We start from the raw sequence: 21150 nt of genomic DNA, 5'->3' as shown, positions 1-21150 counted from the left end.
CCTCCTACCCTTGGTTCCGTGACACCACCCCCTCCCTCCAAAGACTGGGACTGAGCCTCCATTTTTGTTTTGGGGCGGAAGGGCAGGGGCTCCCGGGTAGAAGGGGTCAAAGGAACCGGTTATTATCACCTGGGAAGGGAAAGGGGGTGCTATCTTCCCTCCCTCCCTTTCCTTCAGTCTGCACCCACTTCTACCTTCTCGGGGTCTCCCCCCCCGCCCTTGTTGCTAAGGCCCGGACCGTCATCCCAGCAACAGCCTCAGTCATGTGACCGGCAATGGCGGCGCTGACGAGAGGTAGGTGAGCCCGGCGCCCCCCACACCCACCGCGTGTCCCCCGGACCCCGCTCGCACCTCTCGCAAGCCCCCCGCTCCCCCTGCACCCCCGCCTTCTCCCTCGTCTTCTGCACGCGGCGCCTGGGCCCTCCTTGGGGCCGGTCTGATCATCTTTCTAGCAGCCTCCAGCTTTGGCCTCCATTTGGGGGTTCCGAGGGCCGCAAGCGGGCCGCCGTGCACCCCCACCCAGTGGCGGGGCTCCGGGGGCTTCCGCGAGTGGGATGCGGGGAGTTGGTTCCGGGTCGGGTCTTGGAGGAGGTCGTGGGGGGAAGGGTGGAGCTGCTTCAATGGATGCCCCCAGGGATTCTTGCCCTTCCCGGCTGTCCCAGCCTCTGGCCGCTGTCTGGAGGAGGGACTGGCCTGGTGTCCGGCCTGGGTTGCCCCACAGGAATCACGGAACCAGCCTAAATTGTGGCCCCGCCTCCCTTTGCTGTGCCAGCGGGACTTGGGGCTAGGACACCTGCGTCCTGGGTCTCCTCTGATGAGGAGGGGGCGTCCTACCATGCACAAACAGTATGGGCTGAGACTCTAGGGTTCCATTTTCACTTTCTGAATCTTGAGGGGCATATAGCTTTGAGGGGTCTGTCATGGAGGCACAAACAGACAGTGACTTCTTTTTGGATCAGTCAAGAAATTGAGGTCATGTTAATGGCCCCTCTTTCTAATTGAGCTGCACTTGGAAGTGTTTTGGGGACACTCCTGTAGTTGAACTTGACTGGACCTCGGGGGGAAACATCAGGCCCCTCCAGCTGAGCCCCACCCCTCCTAAATGCAGATAGGGAACTGACAGGCAGTGCTGCCTGCGCTAGGTTTAAAAGGTGACAATGAGAACTTTGTTATTGCAGGGGCTGCTACCACTTTGTTGGCATCCCTAACAGACTTCAGCTGCAGGGATTCAGTTAGCTCTCAAGGCTCCCACTCAACAACAGAGGATAAATTATTTGGGAATATGGAGTAGGGCAAAGAGTTGGAAAGAATAAAAATAATATTCCTATCCATGTGATTTGACAAAGGTAGCAAGAATGACCTCTGTCTATGGGCTTTTTCTTTTTTGACTTATCTGTGCCCTATTCTCCTCCCTCCCCTCCTCTTTTCCTCAGAGCTGGGGGGTTTTGGGGAGATTAGCATGTCCAAGTTCCTTTAGCAACTTGGGGAGAGGCAGGGGACAGGATTCTGCAGGCAGAAGAGAGGAAATGGATGAGAAGTTTTGTTTTTGTGCTGGTTAGTGGAAATGATCACATTTGCCATCATAACCCTTTACCTTCCCCCTTACTCCAGCCCTGGTCAGCTGAGTGTAGAAACAGGGATTTTTGCTGCCATCATCTTCCATGGGCTTTCCAGGTACCTGCCCCCACCCCCAAGAGAACCTCAACCCTTACACTAGTTCTCTCAAATGTTCCAAGTAATCTTATTCCCAGTAACCTACACCCAGGTTCCTATCTGTTATGTGGGCTGCTGGATGGGGGCCTGTAGGGGTTGGGAAAGGGATTTTTCACTTTCCCTCCTTTTCCTTCCCACCCCACAGGTCACACAACCTACAAGTAGGGAGCAGGGGAAGAGAGAGTGAGCCTGCATGCCAATTTTAAGCTCTTCAGGATCAAAGTGAGCAAAAAAGAGGGTCCAAAGTCTCTCTCCCATTTAAAGAGCCCATTTTTCACCCAGAGGGTGGGGGTGGGCAAGTTTCTATGATCTTGGGAGAAATGAAAGGAGAACCAAGACTGATGCTTGTCTCATGTAAAAATAAAGTATGGAAGTTTTCTTTTTCTTTAGGGGGTGCCAGAATATGGGAAATAGAAAATGAATTTAGGGGAGGGCTTGGGGGTTGGACTTTGAGAGAATAGAGGTAATGGATGGATTGGAAGGTACCTGAAGTAGGAGGCACTTATATATGTCAAATGGGGGACCCCCCACCCTGAGTCCCTTTCACCCTGGGGGCAGTGTCGTTCGTCCTGTCCAGAATGGCAGCCTGTGGAGGCACCTGCAAGAACAAAGTGACTGTCTCCAAGCCTGTGTGGGACTTCCTGAGCAAAGAGACCCCAGCCCGGCTGGCCCGGCTTCGGGAGGAGCACCGAGTGTCCATCCTCATAGATGGCGAGACTTCTGACATCTATGTTCTCCAGCTTTCCCCACAGGGTCCTCCCCCAGCCCCTCCCAATGGGCTCTACCTGGCCCGGAAGGCCCTTAAGGGCCTGCTGAAAGAGGCAGAGAAAGAGCTGAAGAAAGCTCAGAGGCAGGGGGAGCTTATGGGCTGCCTGGCTTTGGGGGGTGGTGGGGAACACCCTGAGCTGCACCGCCCAGGCCCACCCCCTCTTCGAGCAGCCCCACTCCTGCCCCCAGGGGCACGGGGGCTCCCCCCTCCTCCCCCTCCCCTGCCTCCTCCTCTTCCTCCCCGTCTTCGGGAGGAGGCAGAAGAGCAGGAGAGCACCTGCCCCATCTGTCTCGGGGAGATTCAGAACGCCAAGACGTTGGAGAAGTGCCGGCACTCATTCTGCGAGGGCTGCATCACCCGGGCACTGCAGGTGAAAAAGGCCTGCCCCATGTGTGGCCGCTTCTATGGGCAGCTGGTGGGCAACCAGCCTCAGAATGGGAGGATGCTGGTTTCCAAGGACGCCACCCTCCTACTGCCCAGCTATGAGAAGTATGGCACCATTGTCATCCAGTACGTCTTCCCGCCCGGTGTCCAGGGGGTAAGAAAACCACAGCCTGCCCTTACCGTCCGTCTGGTTTCCCTAAGCTTGTCTCTGATTTAGGGAAACTAGCTGAGGGTGGGTGTGTTTTTTAGATGTGGTATATCCTGCTGTCTCCCAGAATGCCTTCCTATTCAGTGCCCTGGAGCTTCAAGTTCCCCTTGAAGCCCAGCTTTGTCTATCTCCACAACCCCAACACACACATATAAAAATCAGATACGAGAGCTAGGGTTGTAGCTCAATGGTAGAGTGCCTGCCCAGCATGCAGAGTCCCTGAGTTCAATCTCCAGCACTGCAATAATAAACCAAAACCAAAACAAAACAAAAACCCCAAAATGGTATGAGAGAAAGGAATTGCATACTAGTTCCCTGATGAACATGGCTGTTGATAAGTATTCTCAATAGAGATAAACTTGTGGAAATGGTGACCCTAGAGTAGGCAGGCACAACTGGAAGGGATCTGACTATCCTAACAGCTGGGAGTGTTCTTTGTTTCAGATTTATGAGATAATAAAAACTTGATGAGTGAAAGGTAAAAACAGTAGTGGTCAAGAGCCTACAAGTATCTTCCTGCTAAACAAAGAGTAATGTCCAATTCTGGTTCACAGAGGGATGAGGAAGCTCTGAAGAAGAGAAATAGAAAATGGAGCAGGTTAGACAGTAGCAGAAACATAAGGAGTGTTTTCAGGTGAAGGAGGGAAGGCAGAAAGATAAATTATTCTGTCTCCACCTTTCTGCTGAGTTATTTGGAGAGTCCTAAGGACCAGCTACCTTCTATCACTTTTGAGAATCCATTTGTTGCTGAATTGAGGCTTGAGGGATTGTGACGGTCAAAAGAACCTCTTAACAATAAGGATTATGTCCAGAAACAGGCTTTTGCTGCCCAGACCTGAGAGTCACTCCTTCTATGGAAGGCTGTCAGCCTGCTGTTGCCTGTCAGCACCAGCTGGGGGTGCATAGACAAAAGGCTGGCCAACTCCCCCCACCCCATTAGCATCTAGGCCTTAGGAAGTTCAGCTGCTCACTCTCCACTCTGCTTCCTCTTCTTCCAGGCTGAACACCCAAACCCAGGAGTTCGGTATCCTGGCACCACACGGGTGGCCTACCTCCCGGATTGCCCCGAGGGCAACAAGGTGCTGACCCTGTTCCGCAAGGCGTTTGACCAGCGTCTCACCTTCACTATTGGCACGTCCATGACCACAGGGAGACCAAATGTCATCACCTGGAACGACATCCACCACAAGACCAGCTGCACAGGGGGACCCCAGCTGTGCGACTCCTGTTCATTTTCCTCCTCTTGGATTCTCCCCTTGTATTTCCACTGAGGGAACAATATCAAACCCCTCCCTCTGGAAGCCTCCTAACTGTAGAAGATCACCCCAAACTTTTCAACCAACTCTGTCATCTCAGTTTCAATCCTGATGTGCCCAGTTTCATCTACCAAAATATGCAGAATTGGGCTTGGTTTTGGAGGTCCCTCATTAGGGGAGGCAGGGAGAGTCTGAATGGGGCCTCTACTGAGTGGCCTAGAATGAGTGTGGGCATGAGAATAAAATGAGCAAGCCCAAACAACGAACCCTGATCCACATTTCTCTTTGCTCCCAGGTTTGGGTACCCGGACCCCACCTACTTGACCCGGGTTCAAGAGGAACTGAGAGCCAAGGGTATCACAGATGACTGAAGGACAGCCCCCATGCCAAGGCCCTGCCATCCTCCTCTTCTAGGACCCAGCGGAAGCCTCTGTTCTCCTCCCTCCCCCTGCCCCCACACCACACTAGTAGGGGACCTGTCTGACCGGGGAGGGAGTTCAGAGGGGAAAGGGGCAATCCCCTCCCCATCCCCCAATGGCCTAGTGCTTCAGTGCCCTGTGAGCCACTCCCTCTGTCAGAGGCTGGTCTCCAAGGCTCTGCTCTCTGCTCCCCGTGTACATACTCCTAGTTCCCCTGCCCCTCCATTGCTCTTGGCTTCTGGTATGTGCTGTGCTCCAGTGACCAAGCTGAGAAAGGACCTGGGTGGGTCACTTGAACCCCCGCTCCCACATACTGCTCCACTTTGGGCTAATGTGAGTCCCCCACCCCCATGGAGCCAGCTGTGTGTTCATAAGATACAGTTCTCCTACTTTAACTTTGTCCTTTCTCTCCTGTGTCTCTGTCTGTCAGTCTGTCTTTCTCTCGCTCTTCTCTGCCCCCTATAAGGAGCCTCCTTACCCTGTTCTGGAATCGCCGCCAGACTGTAGCTTTTAATTTAATAAAAATAAAGTAAAATATGCAACTCTCTATGCCACACCCATTATGTTCCGTGGACAGGGTGGGGGTGGGTGAGGAGCAGGACCTGCTGAGAAGGGGAACGGGATGGTGAGGAAATCCCCGCGTGCCTTCACAGTCTCTCTGCCTCTAGAGAATTCTGGGTTTCATGGTGTTAACTAGTGGGCTCTGTAATAATACTAAGAATCCTGGGCCACACGTCGATCTTAGTCGGGATTAAGAGAGGTTTGTTTTGTTGTTGAACTATGGTTGTAGAGAAAGGAACAACCCTACCCCCTTTTGCGAAGTTTGGCTGGGGTGGGAGTGGGGCGGAGTCGGGCAGGGGGCGGATTCCGCAGCAGCAACTCCCCGGACGCACGCAGGCCTCAGAGCCCCCCAGCTTCCGTGCCCCCTCGGCCCTGAAACTTGAAGCAGGGTAGGGGTCCAGCATGAAGCCCCCGGACCGCCCCGCCCCTGGCCGCACTGACCGGATACTGGGGGTCATGGGGGGCATGCTACGCGCATGCGCCGTACCCGGGCAGGAGGGGGTAAGAAGGGGAAACCAGTGCTGGGTCGGGGGTCTTCAGGGGCTTTAAGAAGGGCTGCAACCCACAATTCAGTTTACCCTTAAAAAGAGTTATTCGGGATGGACTCAAGGATCCATGAGTTTAATTACTAGGGACATAGCCACGTTCTCGGAGACCTTTCATAACAGTGTGGATTTTGACAGGAGGAATAAGGGAAAGGAGAGATCAAGGCTACCTAGACTGAAGGGTTGCTTAACAGTCATTCTGTCCCCGCAGCCCCCGAAGAGAAGCTCCCTAGGGTCGGGGTGTACCAAGCCAGAGTGTGACAGTACCGAGGGTGATCAGAGAAGGGAGCACGAACGTGAGGTCCTCGCCTGGGCTCCGCAGCCCGGTAAGAAACTGGGATGGGGTGGGGCACAGTTTGCCATCCTGCGCCAAAATATTTCAAAAATATTCTGTTCTTATTAGCATAAAGGTTCGCATGTAATTTACATGAGACTCTTTTAGTCTCAGAGACCTCCTCGCTTCTCTTCGCCCTGCAGTCCGATGTGTGTCCCCCACCTCAGCCAGTCTCGAGCCCCCGCAGGCAGAGTGTCCCCGCGCCCCACCCCTGGCTCTTCGCCAGCCCAGGCTCCAGGACTTCGCCTTAATTGGTGATTAGTTTTAGCTGGAGTCCCTGGGCCTGGAGGGTCCGGCGGAGAGCGGGGGTGCATTCTCTACAAAGAGCTCTCTATACACGTACCCCCTACCGGGGGTCCTGGCCCACTCCCCGAGAGGCCGGGGACAGCCCCAACCCGAAGACATCTTCAACCTGGCCAAGGCCCATCCACCGAGTCCTTCTCCACTGCAGAAGCCGAGGGACGACCCTGGCAGAACCCGCGGCCACGTTTATCCCCCACCTCAACGCTGTGCAGTCGGAGCGGAGATGGCAGAGGGAGGGGAAACCCAGGCGGGGGAGCCCAGACTGGGGAGGAGGGGCGGAGGCGCTGGGGACTTGGAGTGGGAACGTGGTGGTGTCTGGGGGCGGAGGGGGGGATTAGGCCAGGATCCCGGCGGGGGCTGGAGGGGGAACACGCAAGAGAGGCGGAGCTGGGCCGCAGAAGCCCCTCCCCTCAACGGTACCGCAGCCGGGCCTGTTGTGCGCTTGCCGCTCGGCCAGGACCCGCGCAGCGACACTGGCTCGGGGAATCGGCCCCCGCCTCCTCCCCGCCCGGGGCCTAGAGCCACCCAAAACCAGAGGCCGGTGATCAAGCTGGAGCGGCTGCGGCATCCCGGCCCAGCTTCCCCCACCGTCCCTCCCCCTGGCTGGACATCTGGACCCTGGGCCCCGCACCGACAGGGTTCCGGAAACCCTCCCCGCCTAGCTCCGCGGCCAGGCCCCTTGCCACCTTCTCTCTAAAACCCCCAGCCCCCTCCAGACCAGACTTGGGTCTACTCCTGGACACCCCCTTCCCGTGCTCTCCCTCCCCCCCTCCCCCAGCCTGGAACCCGGTAGGAGGGAGGGGGGGTGTGCGCCTTGCGCCGTCCCCTCCCCGCCCCCCGTGATTCCCCCTGCATGGCCGGCCCGGGTGGGGGGCGCGGGGGGGCCCAGGCGCCATGCGCGGGGGGCACAAGGCGGGTCGCTGTGCCTGTCCCCGTGTGATTCGGAAAGTGCTGGCAAAATGCGGCTGCTGCTTCGCCCCGGGGGGACGTGGTGAGTGCGAGGTCGCAGGGATCCAATGTTGAGTGGGGTTGCGGGTCGGGGTTCTAGGCATCTGGTTGTCCTGGCCCTAGGGGTTTAGGTATGTTTTCCAGAAAGTGACTTAATAGGTGGTCTGATCTGTAAGGTCTCTTCTACCTTCAGATTTGTATTAGTTCAAGTTAAGAAAATTGGGGAAGGGGCAGGGAACTCCTAACTCTTTCTTATAGTCAATTATATATGAGAAAAACCTACCCACAACCCCTTTAGCCCTAAAATATCTTCACTCAAATCATTTTGTTGAGACTCTACTTCTGAAGAGGGACAGGGAATGGAGGACTGAGGAAGGAGGGGATTCTATAAGAGGCTTTATAAAAACTCAAATCACAGCTCTTCTCAATAGCTGGTCAAAGATAACCCTGATGAACTCTCCTCACTGGCCTCCTCAATTTGGCATGTGCATGTGTTGAGAGGTGGGCTGCAGAAGTCTTTTCTTTTTATGATTACTGCAACTGAAGGAGGAAGGAGTCTGGGGGTGGCAGATAGACTCTTAGCTCTTTTTCTCCCTTTCCCAGAGAATGGTCTGTACCCATTGGAAGGGGGAGGGTTGTGGAAGAGCAGATGGCTACCCCCAGCTTCCAGTGTCTGCCCAGATGGTTGCCCCCACCCCCATATCTGTGCTATACTTGGGATATGGGGAACCTCCACATGCAATGGGGTTCAAGCTAGAGAGCCAGATGTTTACTGTCCTTCCTCCCCAGGGTGCCCTGGTGAAATTTCTATCCTAGCCAACTCAAATGAAGATGTCAAGAGATTGAACCCTGGGAGAGGGGGCTGACTGTCATAGAGAGGAGAACCTGGGAGTTCCCTGGAGACCCTGAGTCTGAAGCTGGAGCAGTATCTATTGCCTCCTTTCTTTTTCGCCCCCCCTTAGAATCCTATTCCATTGCTGGCAGTGAGGGGAGTGTATCAGCTTCTGCTGCCTCTGGTCTGGCTGCCCCCTCTGGCCCCAGCTCTGGTCTCAGCTCTGGGCCCTGTTCCCCAGGCCCTCCAGGGCCAGCTAGTAGCCTGAGAAGATGGTTGGATAATTCCAAACATTGTCTCAGTGTGGAAACTGAGGCAGATGATGGTCAAGCAGGACCATATGAGGTGAGCAGGGAGTGCCACAGAAGCATGTAAGACATCCTTGCATGACACTGGGAGAAAGGGCAGGTTGGGACCATTGGTCATTAGGAGACCCAACTACTGTCCCTGCTCTCTGACACTTGACCTCTGGCCCCAGAACTGGATGCTGGAGCCAGCTCTAGCCACAGGAGAGGAGCTGCCAGAATTAACCTTGTTAACCACATTGTTGGAGGGCTCTGGAGATAAGACACAGGTATGAAGAAATGGGTATGGGGAGGCTCCCATCACCAAGAGGTATTCATTTTATTACCCTAAGATGTTCTTTCCTTCCAGCCACCTGAAGAGGAGACTTTGTCTCAAGCCCCTGAGAATGAAGAGGAACAGAAGAAGAAGGCTCTGGAAAGGAGTATGTAAGTGTCCATACCCCCCACCTCAGTTGCAGAACTTCCACAAGACTGTAAATGGAATGACCTCTGAGGTTGGCTGTAGTTATGAAAGGGCTTCTAGTCCAAGAGGGAACTGGCTAAACCAAGAATGTGCCCAGACTCTGCAGTGGGGGCACTCTCATCCTTCCCTCCTAGGTATGTCCTGAGTGAACTGGTAGAAACAGAGAAAATGTATGTGGACGACTTGGGACAGATTGTGGAGGTAGCTCCCTTATCCCTTCCCAGCCCTGGTCCACCTGCCCCCTTCCCTTTGCCTGAGAGATGCCTTGGTGCTAGTCTTTCCCACCCTCTCAGTCCTCCCTACTTCTGGACTTCCTGGGGTGGGGGAAACCACCAAGACTGGGCTACATTCTCATGCTTCCATTCCAACCTTCCCACAGGGTTACATGGCCACCATGGCTGCTCAGGGGGTCCCTGAGAGTCTTCGAGGCCGTGACAGGATTGTGTTTGGGAACATCCAGCAAATCTTTGAGTGGCACCGAGAGTGAGTTGTGGAGCCCTGAGAGCCAGGTCCTGGGGAGGGACAATTCATCTGGTAGTCTCTGTATCTCAGCCTCCAGCCCAATGAGACCAAGGAACCTTTGGAGTTGTAGGGGACACAACTAGGGCACACAGCTCGAAACCAGAGACGTGTTAGAGAGGTAAGGAGTCTGAAATGTACTTGACTTACCTTTCTCTACCAATCCTCCCAGCTATTTCCTGCAAGAGCTACAGCGGTGTTTGAAGGATCCTGATTGGCTGGCTCAGCTATTCATCAAGCATGTGAGGCTCCAGAGGGTGGGGCTTAGGAGGGGAGGGGCTGGGGAATGGGTTAGGGTGATCTGGAGAAGTTCCCTCCCTCCTAGTTAACCCTACTTTCTTTTCTCTGTTATTCCTGTTAGGAGCGTCGGCTGCATATGTACGTGGTATATTGTCAGAATAAGCCCAAGTCAGAGCACGTGGTGTCAGAGTTTGGGGACAGCTACTTTGAGGTCAGTGGCAGAGGTGCCTTGGGGGAAGGAAGACAGAGAATCAGCATGACCAGGTTTTCCAGGCTGTATAACTACCCTGTCCCTGTCTTCAGGAGCTCAGGCAGCAGCTGGGGCACCGACTTCAGCTCAATGACCTCCTCATCAAACCTGTGCAGCGGATAATGAAATACCAACTGCTGCTCAAGGTCAGGATCACCTTCTCCCAGGGGGTTCAGCTGTTTGGGACAGCAGTTTCCTCTGTCATCTCCCCAGGTTTCTTAAGGCTCCCCATACTTCTTGGAGGTCCTCGCCTGTGTCCTTAGGAGAGGCGGTGAGAGCATTTGATAGTGTCCCATGACCACCCTGAGCATTTCTTCTCTGTATTTTAGGATTTTCTCAAGTATTACAGTAGAGCTGGGATGGATACTGAAGAGCTGGAGGTAAGGACCTCCAGATCCTCAAGGACACACCATATTTGGGATTTCCTCCAGCCCCCTGGGTGGTTTGGAACTGTCTGGTTTTGGTGTGTGGGGGGGCAGTTGGTGTGGAGATGTGTGAAGAAGCGGCTGGCTGAATAAACCTTTTTTTCCAATAATGCCTCTCTTTGCCCAACAATGCTCCTCTCACCTGCATCCCAGCAAGCTGTAGAGGTCATGTGTTTTGTGCCAAAGCGCTGCAACGATATGATGACTCTGGGGAGACTTCGGGGATTTGAGGTATGGAGATGGGGCAGGAGTCTGGCAGCCCAGTGCTTTTGTATTTGGTTTTGGCACTCTGGTGGTCCTTTTGGAGAATTATCTTCTTCTTCGGGACTGATGCCACAATAGGTTGGGAGAACTGAGGAAGGAAGGGAGGGAGGAGCAGACAGTTGCCTTTTTCCTCCTATTGAGCTTAAAGGCCATATTCTTTGGTTCTAGGGCAAACTGACTGCTCAAGGGAAGCTCTTGGGCCAGGACACATTTTGGGTTACGGAACCTGAGGCTCTTGGGCTACTTTCCTCCCGGGGTCGAGAGAGGCGAGTCTTCCTCTTTGAGCAAATCATCATCTTCAGTGAGGCTCTGGGAGGAGGAACTCGAGGTGGCACACAACCTGGATATGTGTACAAGAGCAGCATTAAGGTGGGGAGAGGACAACTGGGATGGGGTGAGGTCTCTGAGATGATATCTGGCTCTTGGATTTGTTGGAGGCATCTGAAGAATCTGGGGACTCTCTCACTTTTTAAAAAATATTTTTCAGTTGGAGATGGACACATGTAGCTTTTTTCTTTATTTTTATGTGGTGCTGAGGATTGAACCCACTAAGCTGCAACCCCAGCCCAGGGGACTATCTCTTATTTGCTAATCCAGGTGAGCTGCCTGGGACTGGAGGGGAACCTCCAAGGTGACCCTTGCCGCTTTGCACTGACCTCCAGAGGGCCAGAAGGTGGGATCCAGCGCTATGTCCTACAGGCTTCAGACCCTACAGTCAGTCAGGCTTGGATCAAACAAGTGGCTCAGATCCTGGAAAGCCAGCGGGACTTTCTCAATGGTGAGGCTCCCATTCCCCCCTCCTCCACATACTCCCTCAGCCCTTTGACCTCTTCAGTCCTTCACCATCCAATCTCTAGCACCTATGTTCTGACTCCAGCTTCTTTCCACTTCCAGTTTTGCATATTAACTCAAGATTTGGTAACTCAAAATCCTCTAAAGCCCCCAACACTTTACATTGACTGAGAATCCTCAGGCAGGAGGGAGGGCAAAATTGGAGGATGACACAAACAGCCCTTAAAGAAAGGGACCTGTCTCTGCTGTAACATTCTTTCTGTTCCTCTTTTTGCCTCAGCATTGCAGTCACCCATTGAGTACCAGAGACGGGAAAGCCAGACCAACAGCCTGGGGCGGCTAGGAGGGCCTGGGATAGGGAGCCCTGGGAGAATTCGGACTGGAGACCGGTCTCAAGTCAGCACACACACACCCATCAATGGCTCTCTCCCCTCCCTGCTCTTGTTGCCCAAAGAGGAAGTGGCCAGAGCCCCGCTGTCTCTGGACACACAGGTATAAGGAACACAGTTCTCTGTATAAACAGAATGGGGAGGGCCTCTTTTGTTTGTGGATCCCCAACCCCTTCCATATCATTCCTTTCTTCCACCACCTTTTGTGTACCCCTTTCTACTTCTTATACCTCCATTTACCTTTGGGGAAAGGGGAGGTGACTTGGCTAGGGGATTAAACTGAAAAGAGGAGTGAGGGTTGTTGATCCTCTGACTTGAATCTTTCTTTAGGCCCCTGGTGACAACTCCCAGGCACCCCATGGCTCTTCTCCAGTCCTTCCAACGCCAAACACCCCTCCCTGTCAGGCCAGACTTGCCAAGCTGGATGAAGATGAGCTGTAACTGATGAAGGCCACGGGATGGTGCTGACTCAGCCACCTATTCCCCAAGGAACTTCAGGGCAATCCTCTGGTTTCACTCCAGAGTTCTTCCTTCTTATTATGTCTGCAGGGTGGGCAAGGCTGGGAAAGATGTCAATTTGGAGGACAGTACCTAGATCCAAAAGGACTTCTTTCTAACCCAGGAACCCAGGATCCTTCAGCTCCACCCCTATGCATGCATCATGGTCCCTCCAAAAGGAAGATATATGGGTGGTCCAGAGGGAAGCCTGTGGCAGGGGCCAGATAGAAATTATTGGTTTTGGTTTTGATTTTGTTTTTTTCTGTTTTCTGAGAATAAAGGTTTTGTTATATCACTGAGGCTGCTGTCTTAGCAGAGGGAAGGAGAGGCTGCAGTGGGTATGAAGTGTTATGGAAAAGATCAGCTGGCCCCCGTTATTTTAGGAGGGGTTTGGTGAAAGGAGCAGGGCACAAGGTATAAGATAAAAGATACTGTTATCTTTGTCCCTTAACTTCAGTTGCAGCATCTCACAAACCAGAGCTGGGACTTTGGGCCACTAGAAAACCCTACATTATTTTTGATGTATTCTCCCTTTTATCCAACCCTTCTTTCTTTCCCATTCACCCTCTGGTCTAGACCCACCAGAAGACTCAGTATCCTGTGACTTCCCATCATTCTTCCAATACCCAGATACTAAAGCACAAAATACCCAATATACCTTTCTTTCTGAGGCCTCTGTGTTCTGCTGATATAGAATGGGAAGGTGAAGAAGAGCCTGGAGTTTTGAGCCCCTTCCTGACTTGTGTCTTCTTTGCTTTCTGGGAGGTCATAGGGCATGTCCATGCTGAACAGGCAGAGATTTTCTTCAAACCCAGATCCAAGAGTGGAGAGTCCAAAGGGGTCTTCACCCCTACCCAACTTGTGGCACAGCCCCTGGAACACAGAGTCAAACATACAGAGATCCACATGCCCTGTTCTGGTCCTGTGCATCTGTATGTCCACTGTGTCCGTTTGTCCCTTGGGTTCCATCACGTGTACTGGGGCTTCCTCAGCAGACAATAGACTGCTGGGGTGGGAGGGTGAGGAGATGCTGGAGTCTCCCTGTGGGCCCCAGGTCCCTCTGGCTGACAATGAAGGGAGGGATCTATAATGGGGAGACAGGACGTAGGACCCAGATAAGATTTCTGGGGAACAATAGGAGGAATTGAAGAGGGGAGACCCACCCTCTCTGCACCCCACCCCTGGGGCTTTGGGGTCAGGGATGGGGGACCAGAGGTTGATGGGGAGGGGGGCCAAAGATTCTTGTGAATGGAGGAGGGGATAGCAGCAAATAGCAAGATTCTGGAGCTCAGAACCTTTGTGTTTCTTTATGGTCCACAGGGCTACGTTAGGTGTGTGGTTGACCCCATTGTACTTAGTTTAACCATGCATGTATTTTTGAGTGTCTACTTTGAGAATAGCATTTAGGTATTATGTAATAAATGTAATAAACAGTAAGTGCTTCAGAGTTTTTGGGTTTTTTTTCATTGTTTTGGCACTGAAGATAAAATTTCCTATTAGTTCAATGTTTCCCTTAAATTCAGCCCAGCCACTCCTAGCAGAAGTGTGGGGTAGTAGTTTGTCATTGTCTTTGTCTAATACAGGTAGCTGCTTCCCATTTCTGTAATTTGTGAAACTGTTGAATCCAATAAAGCCCCTTTCTTGTGGCAAGCTGTGCTACATCAGGATTTAGGTCTGGGGTGGGACTCCCAACAAGTGCTGAATTTTCATGCTCTGAAACTATGAGAATGCAACCCTTCAGGAAAGGATCAGTGACTCCAGAGGAGCCTGACTCTGTCTCTGCTTAAAGTACAGACTGTGAAAGGAACCCAGAGTGAAGCCGGGTGTGGTGTGTGGAAATCAAAAGGCTTAGGAGTGTCCGAGAGTGGGTGTTGTTAGTTCACTTGTCTTTTGGCCTGTCTCTGATGGCTACATCTTTCCTCAGCTACCCTCATAGCAGGGCTAGCTGTCAGATCCGGCCAAGGATGTCCGAGGAAACGCCTAACGGGAGGACTCTCCCCTCCCAAGGCTGACCTGAAGGTCCCTGAGAAATGGCATTCTCCAGGGCCGGATTGGACCCTGCTTCTTGGAGGCGGGACTCTGGGCTAGCCGAGGAAGGTGTATTTAAGACTGTGAGGAGTTGGAAGGAGTCAAGGACAAAATGAGTGGGCTACTGGGTGCCAGGACTTGCTCAAGCCCAGGAGAGGCCTCGGACCTTAAGTACCCACTAGGCACCAGGCTCAGGGAGCCCCTTACCGAGGCTCGGTTCCAGCAGCTCTTCGGGGATGAAGAGCAGGTTCAGGAGCTACCGACTGAGCCCCGCGGGCCAAGGCTGTGCAGGATGTGGAGGAGACCCGCTAGCGCCTGTTCCAGGCGGGGGGCGTGGCGCCTGCTGCAGGCTCGGTTGCCCCCACTGCGCTGGTTGCCCCTCTACCGCTGGCGGGCCTGGCTACTCGGGGATGCTGTGGCCGGAGTGACCGTGGGCGTTGTACACGTACCCCAGGGTGAGAGGCCCCAATACCAGCTTGCGACAGCTCAAACTTTAAAGGGATTCAAGGAGGAGGCATGAGAACCTGGGAATCCCGGGATGAGGTTGTGGGTTAATGTTCGAGAGAGGGACCAAGAAGGACTGTGGGATTTCATCAGATCCCTACCCCCACCTCTCCTCATCTGCTCAATCCTGCGAGACTGGTTCCGCTTCTGGGAACTGAAGAGAGGCCTAGGGCTGCCCCCCAGGAGCTTGGCGACACCGATTTTTGACCTTGTCAGCCTCAGGGCCTCCCACGGAGGCCCATTAACCCCTTCAGTTCCCTCATGCCAGCACAGTTTAGTATCCCTGGTGCCAGGACCAGGGCTGGACTCCCCAGCCCTCCGCAGACCTTCCCTTCTATTTCTCCCCCAGGTATGGCTTTTGCCCTCCTGACCTCGGTACCTCCGGTGTTCGGACTCTACACTTCTTTCTTTCCCGTTCTCATCTACAGCCTGCTGGGTACTGGGAGACACCTGTCCACGGGTGAGTAGCCAGGGACTACTAATGACTCTTCTCCTCTTTGGGGTGAGAATGAACAGGGTTTGAAGCGTCTTTCTTGTAAGCTCCCAGTTCGATTCTCCTCTTCACCTCTTCCACCTTCCCTTCCCTCTGGCTGCCACTCTGCCACAGAACTCTGATCCAGGCATACTTGCTGGAGCCCGTACAGATGAGGCAGTTTACTTGGATATTTTCCCCTCGTGAACTTTGATTAACATGAACATCTCCAGGACTTGAAGGGGAAGAAGAGATGCGAGGCCCCTCACAGGAGCACCCAGTCCAGCGGGAGTCTGCGTGAGGGGCAATTTTTGCTGCCTGGTGTGCTCTCCTTTCCTTCCTGCCCACGGTTTCCTGACAGCTCATGGCCCCTACCGTCTTCATTGCGGGCAGTAGTTTTGCTTTCTAGGAGAGCGGGGTCAGGCAGCAGCAACCCTGGCTCCAAACAGCGGAGCCTGGGCTGCTGGCCGTCCGATTCAGCACAGTTAGTGATTTCGCCGTTTGTTCCCCGGCTCCAGGAACTTTCGCTGTACTCAGTCTCATGACCGGCTCCGCGGTAGAGCGGCTGGTGCCCGAACCCCTCAGCCGGAACCTGAGTGGAATCGAGAAGGAGCAGTTGGACGCTCAGCGGGTTGGGGCGGCCGCCGCAGTGGCCTTCGGGAGTGGGGCGCTGATGGTGAGGGAGGATCCCAAGAAGCCCCTGGGGGAATGGAGCCACGCTGGGGCCAGGGGAATTGGACAAAGGAAGAGAGAGGGGGAAATCTTCCGCTCAGGTTCAGCTGGGCTGGGGTGCAGTGGGGAAGCTGGAGCACGGCACCCTGGTGGGTCGGTTCCTCCTTCTGTTGGTGAGTGCACATCTTCTCCCCAGCAGCTGGGGATGTTCGTGCTGCAGCTTGGCGTTTTGTCCACCTTTTTGTCGGAACCTGTGGTCAAGGCGCTGACCAGCGGGGCCGCGCTGCACGTGCTTGTATCCCAGCTTCCAAGCCTTTTGGGGTTGTCTCTTCCGCGCCAGATCGGCTGCTTCTCTCTCTTCAAGGTGGGGGTGGGAAAACAGCGGAGAAGAGGCTTGTAGAGGTCTCGGGAAGAGGGAAACCCGAAAAGGGAGAAGAGATGAGGGTGAAGGGGTAGTGTGTGAACGGGAGGAAGGGAAGAGGTTGTAGAACTACAAGGCTACGTGGGGGCGCTGCGGATCTGGAAACCCTGGTGGCATCGGGGAGAGAAGGCTTTGCCTGGTCTGGTGGGTGGGCGCTGGGGCAGAGAGGGGGCAGTCAAACCTGGCACGTGGCCCTTTGCTCACGGCCTCTGCCCACAGACGCTGGCAGCTGTGCTCACATCGCTGCCTCGGAGCAGTCCAGCCGAACTGACCATATCGGCTCTCAGCCTGGCGCTGCTTGTGCCGGTCAAGGAATTGAACGTGAGATTCCGAGACAGGCTACCTACCCCGATTCCAGGGGAAATCGTCATGGTGAGGATGGCCTAGGGGCGATACTCCTTGCCCCTCACGTACCCCGCCCCCTTGTGAAATTCAGAGAGATCACAAGGTCCTGCACATAGTCATACTTTTCTAGGCCTCCTCCCACAACAGTTTGACCCTGAAGTATCCCCATCCTCACTGACTGAACCAGTCCTCTCTCAGATCCCCCTCTAGAACTCTTTTAGAATGCCTTCTTCTTCCCTGCAGAGCCCCCTTGCGGTTTCCCTCGCTTCAGCACCTCCTCTCACCGCTCCTCATGGGATCCTTCACTGTAATTCAGTGTATCCCCCTTTCTACTCCTTACCTAGGTTGCTCTCTTCCCAACTAAATAAATGACTCCACACTATTTACATGTGGACATTTACATGTCTCCACAGATTCCCCACATATGGCCAGATATGGTCCAGCTTCCCTGCTTAAAATGGCTGTTGCAACTCTTGATATTCTTTACCTTCATAGGAACTCCCTCTTACTTCTCCATAGCTCTAGGCTTACCTCATTATTCTTTCCCATGCCCACACACCTTCACTCTAAATGAGTTAGCTGTCAAACATCCATTCCAAACTGCCTAGACTTGCATGTGACCCTCTTTCATGTAGAGCCCCTTCTAGCTTTGCCATGGGCCCCATCTCCTCCTAGACCCCAATGTGGTGTCTTCCCCAGGTGCTTTTGGCCTCCGTGCTCTGCTTCACCTCTTCCTTGGACACAAAATACAACGTTCAGATAGTGGGGCTGTTGCCTGAAGGGTAAGAGAGAATGAAAAGACACAAGTACTTTTTTCTCTCACCTCTCTCACCAATATCTCCTCTTGTCCTGCCCCACCCTATTTGCTCTGCCTCCTCTATCTCCCTGCAGCACCCAACCTATCCTTACCATGGATCCCTCCCTTTCCAGATTTCCCCAACCCCTCCTCCCCAGTCTGGCTGAGCTGCCCAGGATTCTGGCTGACTCCCTGCCCATCGCACTGGTTACCTTTGCTGTGTCGGCCTCCCTGGCCTCCATGTATGCAGACAAGTATAGCTACACTATTGACCCCAACCAGGTATGACTCCAACTGTGGACCCCAGCCCTATTTAGAAGACACCCCGTTAGCCTTATTCCCCTATGTATCTCTCTTCATCTCACTGCATCCCTCCAGGAGCTCTTGGCCCATGGCATCTCCAACCTCATCTCCTCCTTCTTCTCTTGCTTTCCCAACTCTGCTTCACTGGCCACAACCAGCCTACTAGTGGACGCTGGTGGGAATACACAGGTAAGAGGGTGTCCTTAGGTGAGGAGAGACATTCAGGCTGGGATGGCTATAATGGAAAAACAGGTAGTAGATTTGTAGATACCCCAATAGCATCTATAGAGAGGAGAATGGGAATCAGAGGGAGGATGAGTGAGGGGATGGGATTATAGAGAGGAGAGATAGATGATAACAAGGCTCCATAAAGACCTTTGTAGGGTTTAAATACTGAAAAAAGTCTATGGTGCCCCAGATCTAATATAAATAAACATAACACTAAACTACAAGTCTAAGAGATGAAATTGTTTTTTCCCCCATGAGGATATTTTGTTTAGAAAGAAGTATCACATTTTAAAGTCTTCCCCTAATATTTTTTTTTCCTCATTCTGCTGGTGCTCTAAGCAGTGGTTAGCCTGCTTATAGGGTGATTCAACAGTGGCTTTTAAGATGGAGGTAGGCTGCAAAAATAGGAATCTTAATAAATGAACCAAAATAGGAAACAAAACAGATGAACTACATAACATCTGGGGTAGTCTGGAGAATGATGGACATTTAATTGGGGGAAAGGGAGGGATGTTGATAGCTGAATATCAAGTAGGAGGTTGAGGAGTGTGGTCTACCCATGTGGAAAGAGGTTTGGGAGGAGGGGGACTTCTGAGGAAGACGAAGCAGAGCAGGCAGAGAGACCAGCTCATGGGGGTGATGGATGCTACTGGCGTATCTACCAATCTTCTACCTGCCTTCCTTGCTTCCATCCCTCCTTCCCGCTAGTTGGCAGGCCTCTTCTCCTGTATAGTTGTCCTTTTGGTGCTGCTGTGGCTGGGACCCTTCTTCTACTATCTGCCAAAGGTAGGGGGCTGAAGAGGCATGGCCATATCAGGGGTGGTGGTGTATTCCGGGACATTGTGGCAGTCATCCCACCTCCTCTGCCCTAAGGCTGTCCTGGCTTGCATCAACATCTCCAGTATGCGCCAGATGTTCTTCCAGATGCAGGAACTTCCACAGCTATGGCACATCAGTCGCATGGACTTTGTGAGAAGTGGTGGCATTACCCCAGATTGCCCCTTCCATCTTCCCAGCATCCTCTGTATCCCCAGTCTCTACCATGGGCCAATGCTAACTGTCCTGTCCTAAGTCCTTCAACTCATCCTCCACCACCACACACACTTCCTAAAACCATTTAAAGGGTGGGGTTTGAACTCCTCAGAATATTTGTAACCTCTCAACTGGCACAAGGTCCAAGGTGTATATCAGTGAGTCAGTCCTGCCTCTTCCTTCTACCATGCTCCCTACTTTTTTCTGCGTCCCCCTTTCCCTCACTTGCCTTGGTAGTCACTGCCATTGGATCAGTCTTTCTTCTGGGCAGTCCACCCCTATTTGTGTCCTACAGGCTGTGTGGATAGTCACATGGGTAGCTGTAGTGACACTGAATGTGGACCTGGGTCTGGCTGTGGGTGTGATCTTCTCCATGATGACGGTGGTCTGCCGCACGCAAAGGTGGGCAAAAAGATGGGCAGAGTTGAGATGAGGAGAGGGAGAGACCAGGTATGAGGGGTAACTCTCTGGTCAGACCAGGTTAGGCTGAAAATCTGACCCCAGCTTTTTCCCTAGGGTCCAGTGCCTAGCACTTGGATTGGCTGAGGGAACAGAACTCTACAGGCCACTCAGAGAGAGCCATAGGGTGAGTGGGCTTTGGTCAAAAAAGGAAGAGAATATTAGACCTGGATGTTTCTATGACCCTCTCCCTTTTAGCTCCTCCAGGTCCCAGGTCTCTGTATCTTGAGATATCCAACACCACTCTACTTTGGGACTCGTGGGAACTTTCGCCGCATCTTGGAGTGGCATCTGGGGCTTGGAGAAGGAGGCAAGGTAAGGAACTTGGCCAAGGAGGAGAGTGAGTCTTCTGGGATTTGGAAGCAGATATGTTCTGAGGTGGGTTGTTGTGCTCAAAAGGTGTATACATTCCTGCTTATTTTGGGGGTCGTGGTGACCTCTCTTCTCTATTTATAGGCATCTCCAAAGCCAGATAACTTACCAGACACAGGTAAGATGGGATGACACGGAAGGAGATTTGGGCATGACCCATGCTGGTATCTTGGTACTCCTGCCTTCTCCCATCCTAGTTGCTGAGCCTGTCAGAGTTGTGGTCCTAGACTTCAGTGGTGTCACCTTTGCAGATGCTGCTGGGGCCAGGGAAGTGGCACAGGTGAGGGAGGGGGTAGGTTGACGAAAACCCATTTATCATCCTGTTTATATTCTGATTTGGGATTCAACCCCTCTGCTTCATCTCTGCAGCTAGCTAGCCGATGCAGGGATGTGGGGATCCACCTTCTCCTAGCTCAATGTAATGGTGAGTGGTATGGAGGATGGAGGGACTATTGACTGGAGAATGACTGGACACTTGGGGGATAAAAGAGAACACAGTGTGGATCTGGGGCCCCAGAGCCTGATACTTTCCTTACACAGCCTCTGTGCTAGAGACACTGGCCCGGGCAGGAGTCTTGGACAGAGTGACCCCACAACAGCTGTTTGTGAGTGTCCAGGATGCAGCTGCTCATGCCTTGGAGAAACTGGTAAGGGGCAGCAGCATCTGGAGTGGGAGCCAGGAGGTGCTACACTAGGACAAGGGGGTGGGGCAGTTGAGTGCCTGAAGATTCAGAGAGTTTCAGGAAAGGTTTCGTAAAGAAGGAAGATCATGAAGGACAGGATGGGGAAGAGATGATCAGCAGATTCAAGACAAGTCAGGAAAACTGGGCCAAGCTATGAGTGAAGAAATAAAGAACTAATGTTCCAAAGTGGGTGGTGTGCCACTCAGAGCATTGCCAAATCTCCATGAGGGAAGAGGGTACTCAAACTATTCCCAACCTGTCCACTCTTGTCTCCAGGAACTCACTGGCTCAACGATTTGCACAGTATGGATATGACCATGTCACTTGGAGTATGAAGGTCTCCAATGATGTGTGTGTATGTGTGTGTTTGAAGAGTGCCATGATCCTTCAGCTCCCTTACCTAATGTAATGAATAAAA

At 53.1% G+C, this 21150-nt stretch overlaps 3 protein-coding genes across 11 annotated transcripts; all 3 read left to right on the top strand.

Annotated features, from left to right (window-relative positions):
* The first annotated feature begins 184 nt into the window (after nucleotides 1-184).
* Dtx3 (deltex E3 ubiquitin ligase 3) lies at nucleotides 185-5296 on the top strand. 6 transcript variants are annotated; one of them, XR_003301661.2, is made up of 7 exons: nucleotides 185-294; nucleotides 1612-1674; nucleotides 1859-1935; nucleotides 2291-3020; nucleotides 4073-4290; nucleotides 4626-5082; nucleotides 5180-5296. XR_003301661.2 is itself a non-coding variant. In XM_026398353.2 (6 exons), exons 3-6 carry the CDS (start codon nucleotides 1907-1909, stop codon nucleotides 4699-4701), a joined length of 885 nt encoding a protein of 294 aa, XP_026254138.2. In that variant the 5' UTR covers nucleotides 185-294; nucleotides 1612-1674; nucleotides 1859-1906; the 3' UTR covers nucleotides 4702-5296. The 6 variants fall into 6 exon arrangements, 5 of the variants coding, with proteins under 5 accessions (XP_026254138.2, XP_026254135.2, XP_026254137.2 ...); XM_026398353.2 differs by having other exon boundaries at nucleotides 2291-2852; nucleotides 4626-5296; XM_026398350.2 differs by having other exon boundaries at nucleotides 4626-5296.
* Nucleotides 5297-5647: 351 nt separating this feature from the next.
* Arhgef25 (Rho guanine nucleotide exchange factor 25) lies at nucleotides 5648-13069 on the top strand. Of its 3 annotated transcripts, XM_026398468.2 has the most exons (16): nucleotides 5648-5811; nucleotides 6067-6181; nucleotides 8403-8617; nucleotides 8751-8846; nucleotides 8927-9003; nucleotides 9175-9241; nucleotides 9420-9523; nucleotides 9732-9801; nucleotides 9921-10010; nucleotides 10103-10195; nucleotides 10379-10429; nucleotides 10628-10705; nucleotides 10907-11107; nucleotides 11336-11516; nucleotides 11811-12022; nucleotides 12250-13069. In XM_026398468.2, the coding sequence occupies exons 1-16, from the start codon at nucleotides 5713-5715 to the stop codon at nucleotides 12358-12360; spliced, it is 1860 nt and encodes a 619-aa protein (XP_026254253.1). In that variant the 5' UTR covers nucleotides 5648-5712; the 3' UTR covers nucleotides 12361-13069. The 3 variants fall into 3 exon arrangements, with proteins under 3 accessions (XP_026254253.1, XP_077654587.1, XP_026254254.1); XM_077798461.1 differs by lacking the exon at nucleotides 10907-11107; XM_026398469.2 differs by lacking the exons at nucleotides 5648-5811; nucleotides 6067-6181 and adding an exon at nucleotides 6893-7483.
* Nucleotides 13070-14557: 1488 nt separating this feature from the next.
* Slc26a10p (Solute carrier family 26 member 10) lies at nucleotides 14558-21148 on the top strand. Of its 2 annotated transcripts, XM_026398478.2 has the most exons (18): nucleotides 14558-14900; nucleotides 15299-15409; nucleotides 15940-16097; nucleotides 16293-16457; nucleotides 16734-16886; nucleotides 17559-17641; nucleotides 17790-17937; nucleotides 18034-18147; nucleotides 18895-18972; nucleotides 19060-19155; nucleotides 19514-19620; nucleotides 19735-19804; nucleotides 19876-19992; nucleotides 20134-20167; nucleotides 20247-20329; nucleotides 20419-20473; nucleotides 20590-20696; nucleotides 21009-21148. In XM_026398478.2, the coding sequence occupies exons 1-18, from the start codon at nucleotides 14558-14560 to the stop codon at nucleotides 21045-21047; spliced, it is 2061 nt and encodes a 686-aa protein (XP_026254263.2). In that variant the 3' UTR covers nucleotides 21048-21148. The 2 variants fall into 2 exon arrangements, with proteins under 2 accessions (XP_026254263.2, XP_077654609.1); XM_077798483.1 differs by lacking the exons at nucleotides 20247-20329; nucleotides 21009-21148 and having other exon boundaries at nucleotides 20590-20620.
* The last annotated feature ends 2 nt before the right edge of the window (nucleotides 21149-21150 follow it).

Source organism: Urocitellus parryii, chromosome 5 (assembly GCF_045843805.1).
Source record: "Urocitellus parryii isolate mUroPar1 chromosome 5, mUroPar1.hap1, whole genome shotgun sequence".
Classification (NCBI taxonomy): domain Eukaryota; kingdom Metazoa; phylum Chordata; class Mammalia; order Rodentia; family Sciuridae; genus Urocitellus; species Urocitellus parryii.
This window is presented reverse-complemented; position numbering and strand designations above follow the sequence as displayed.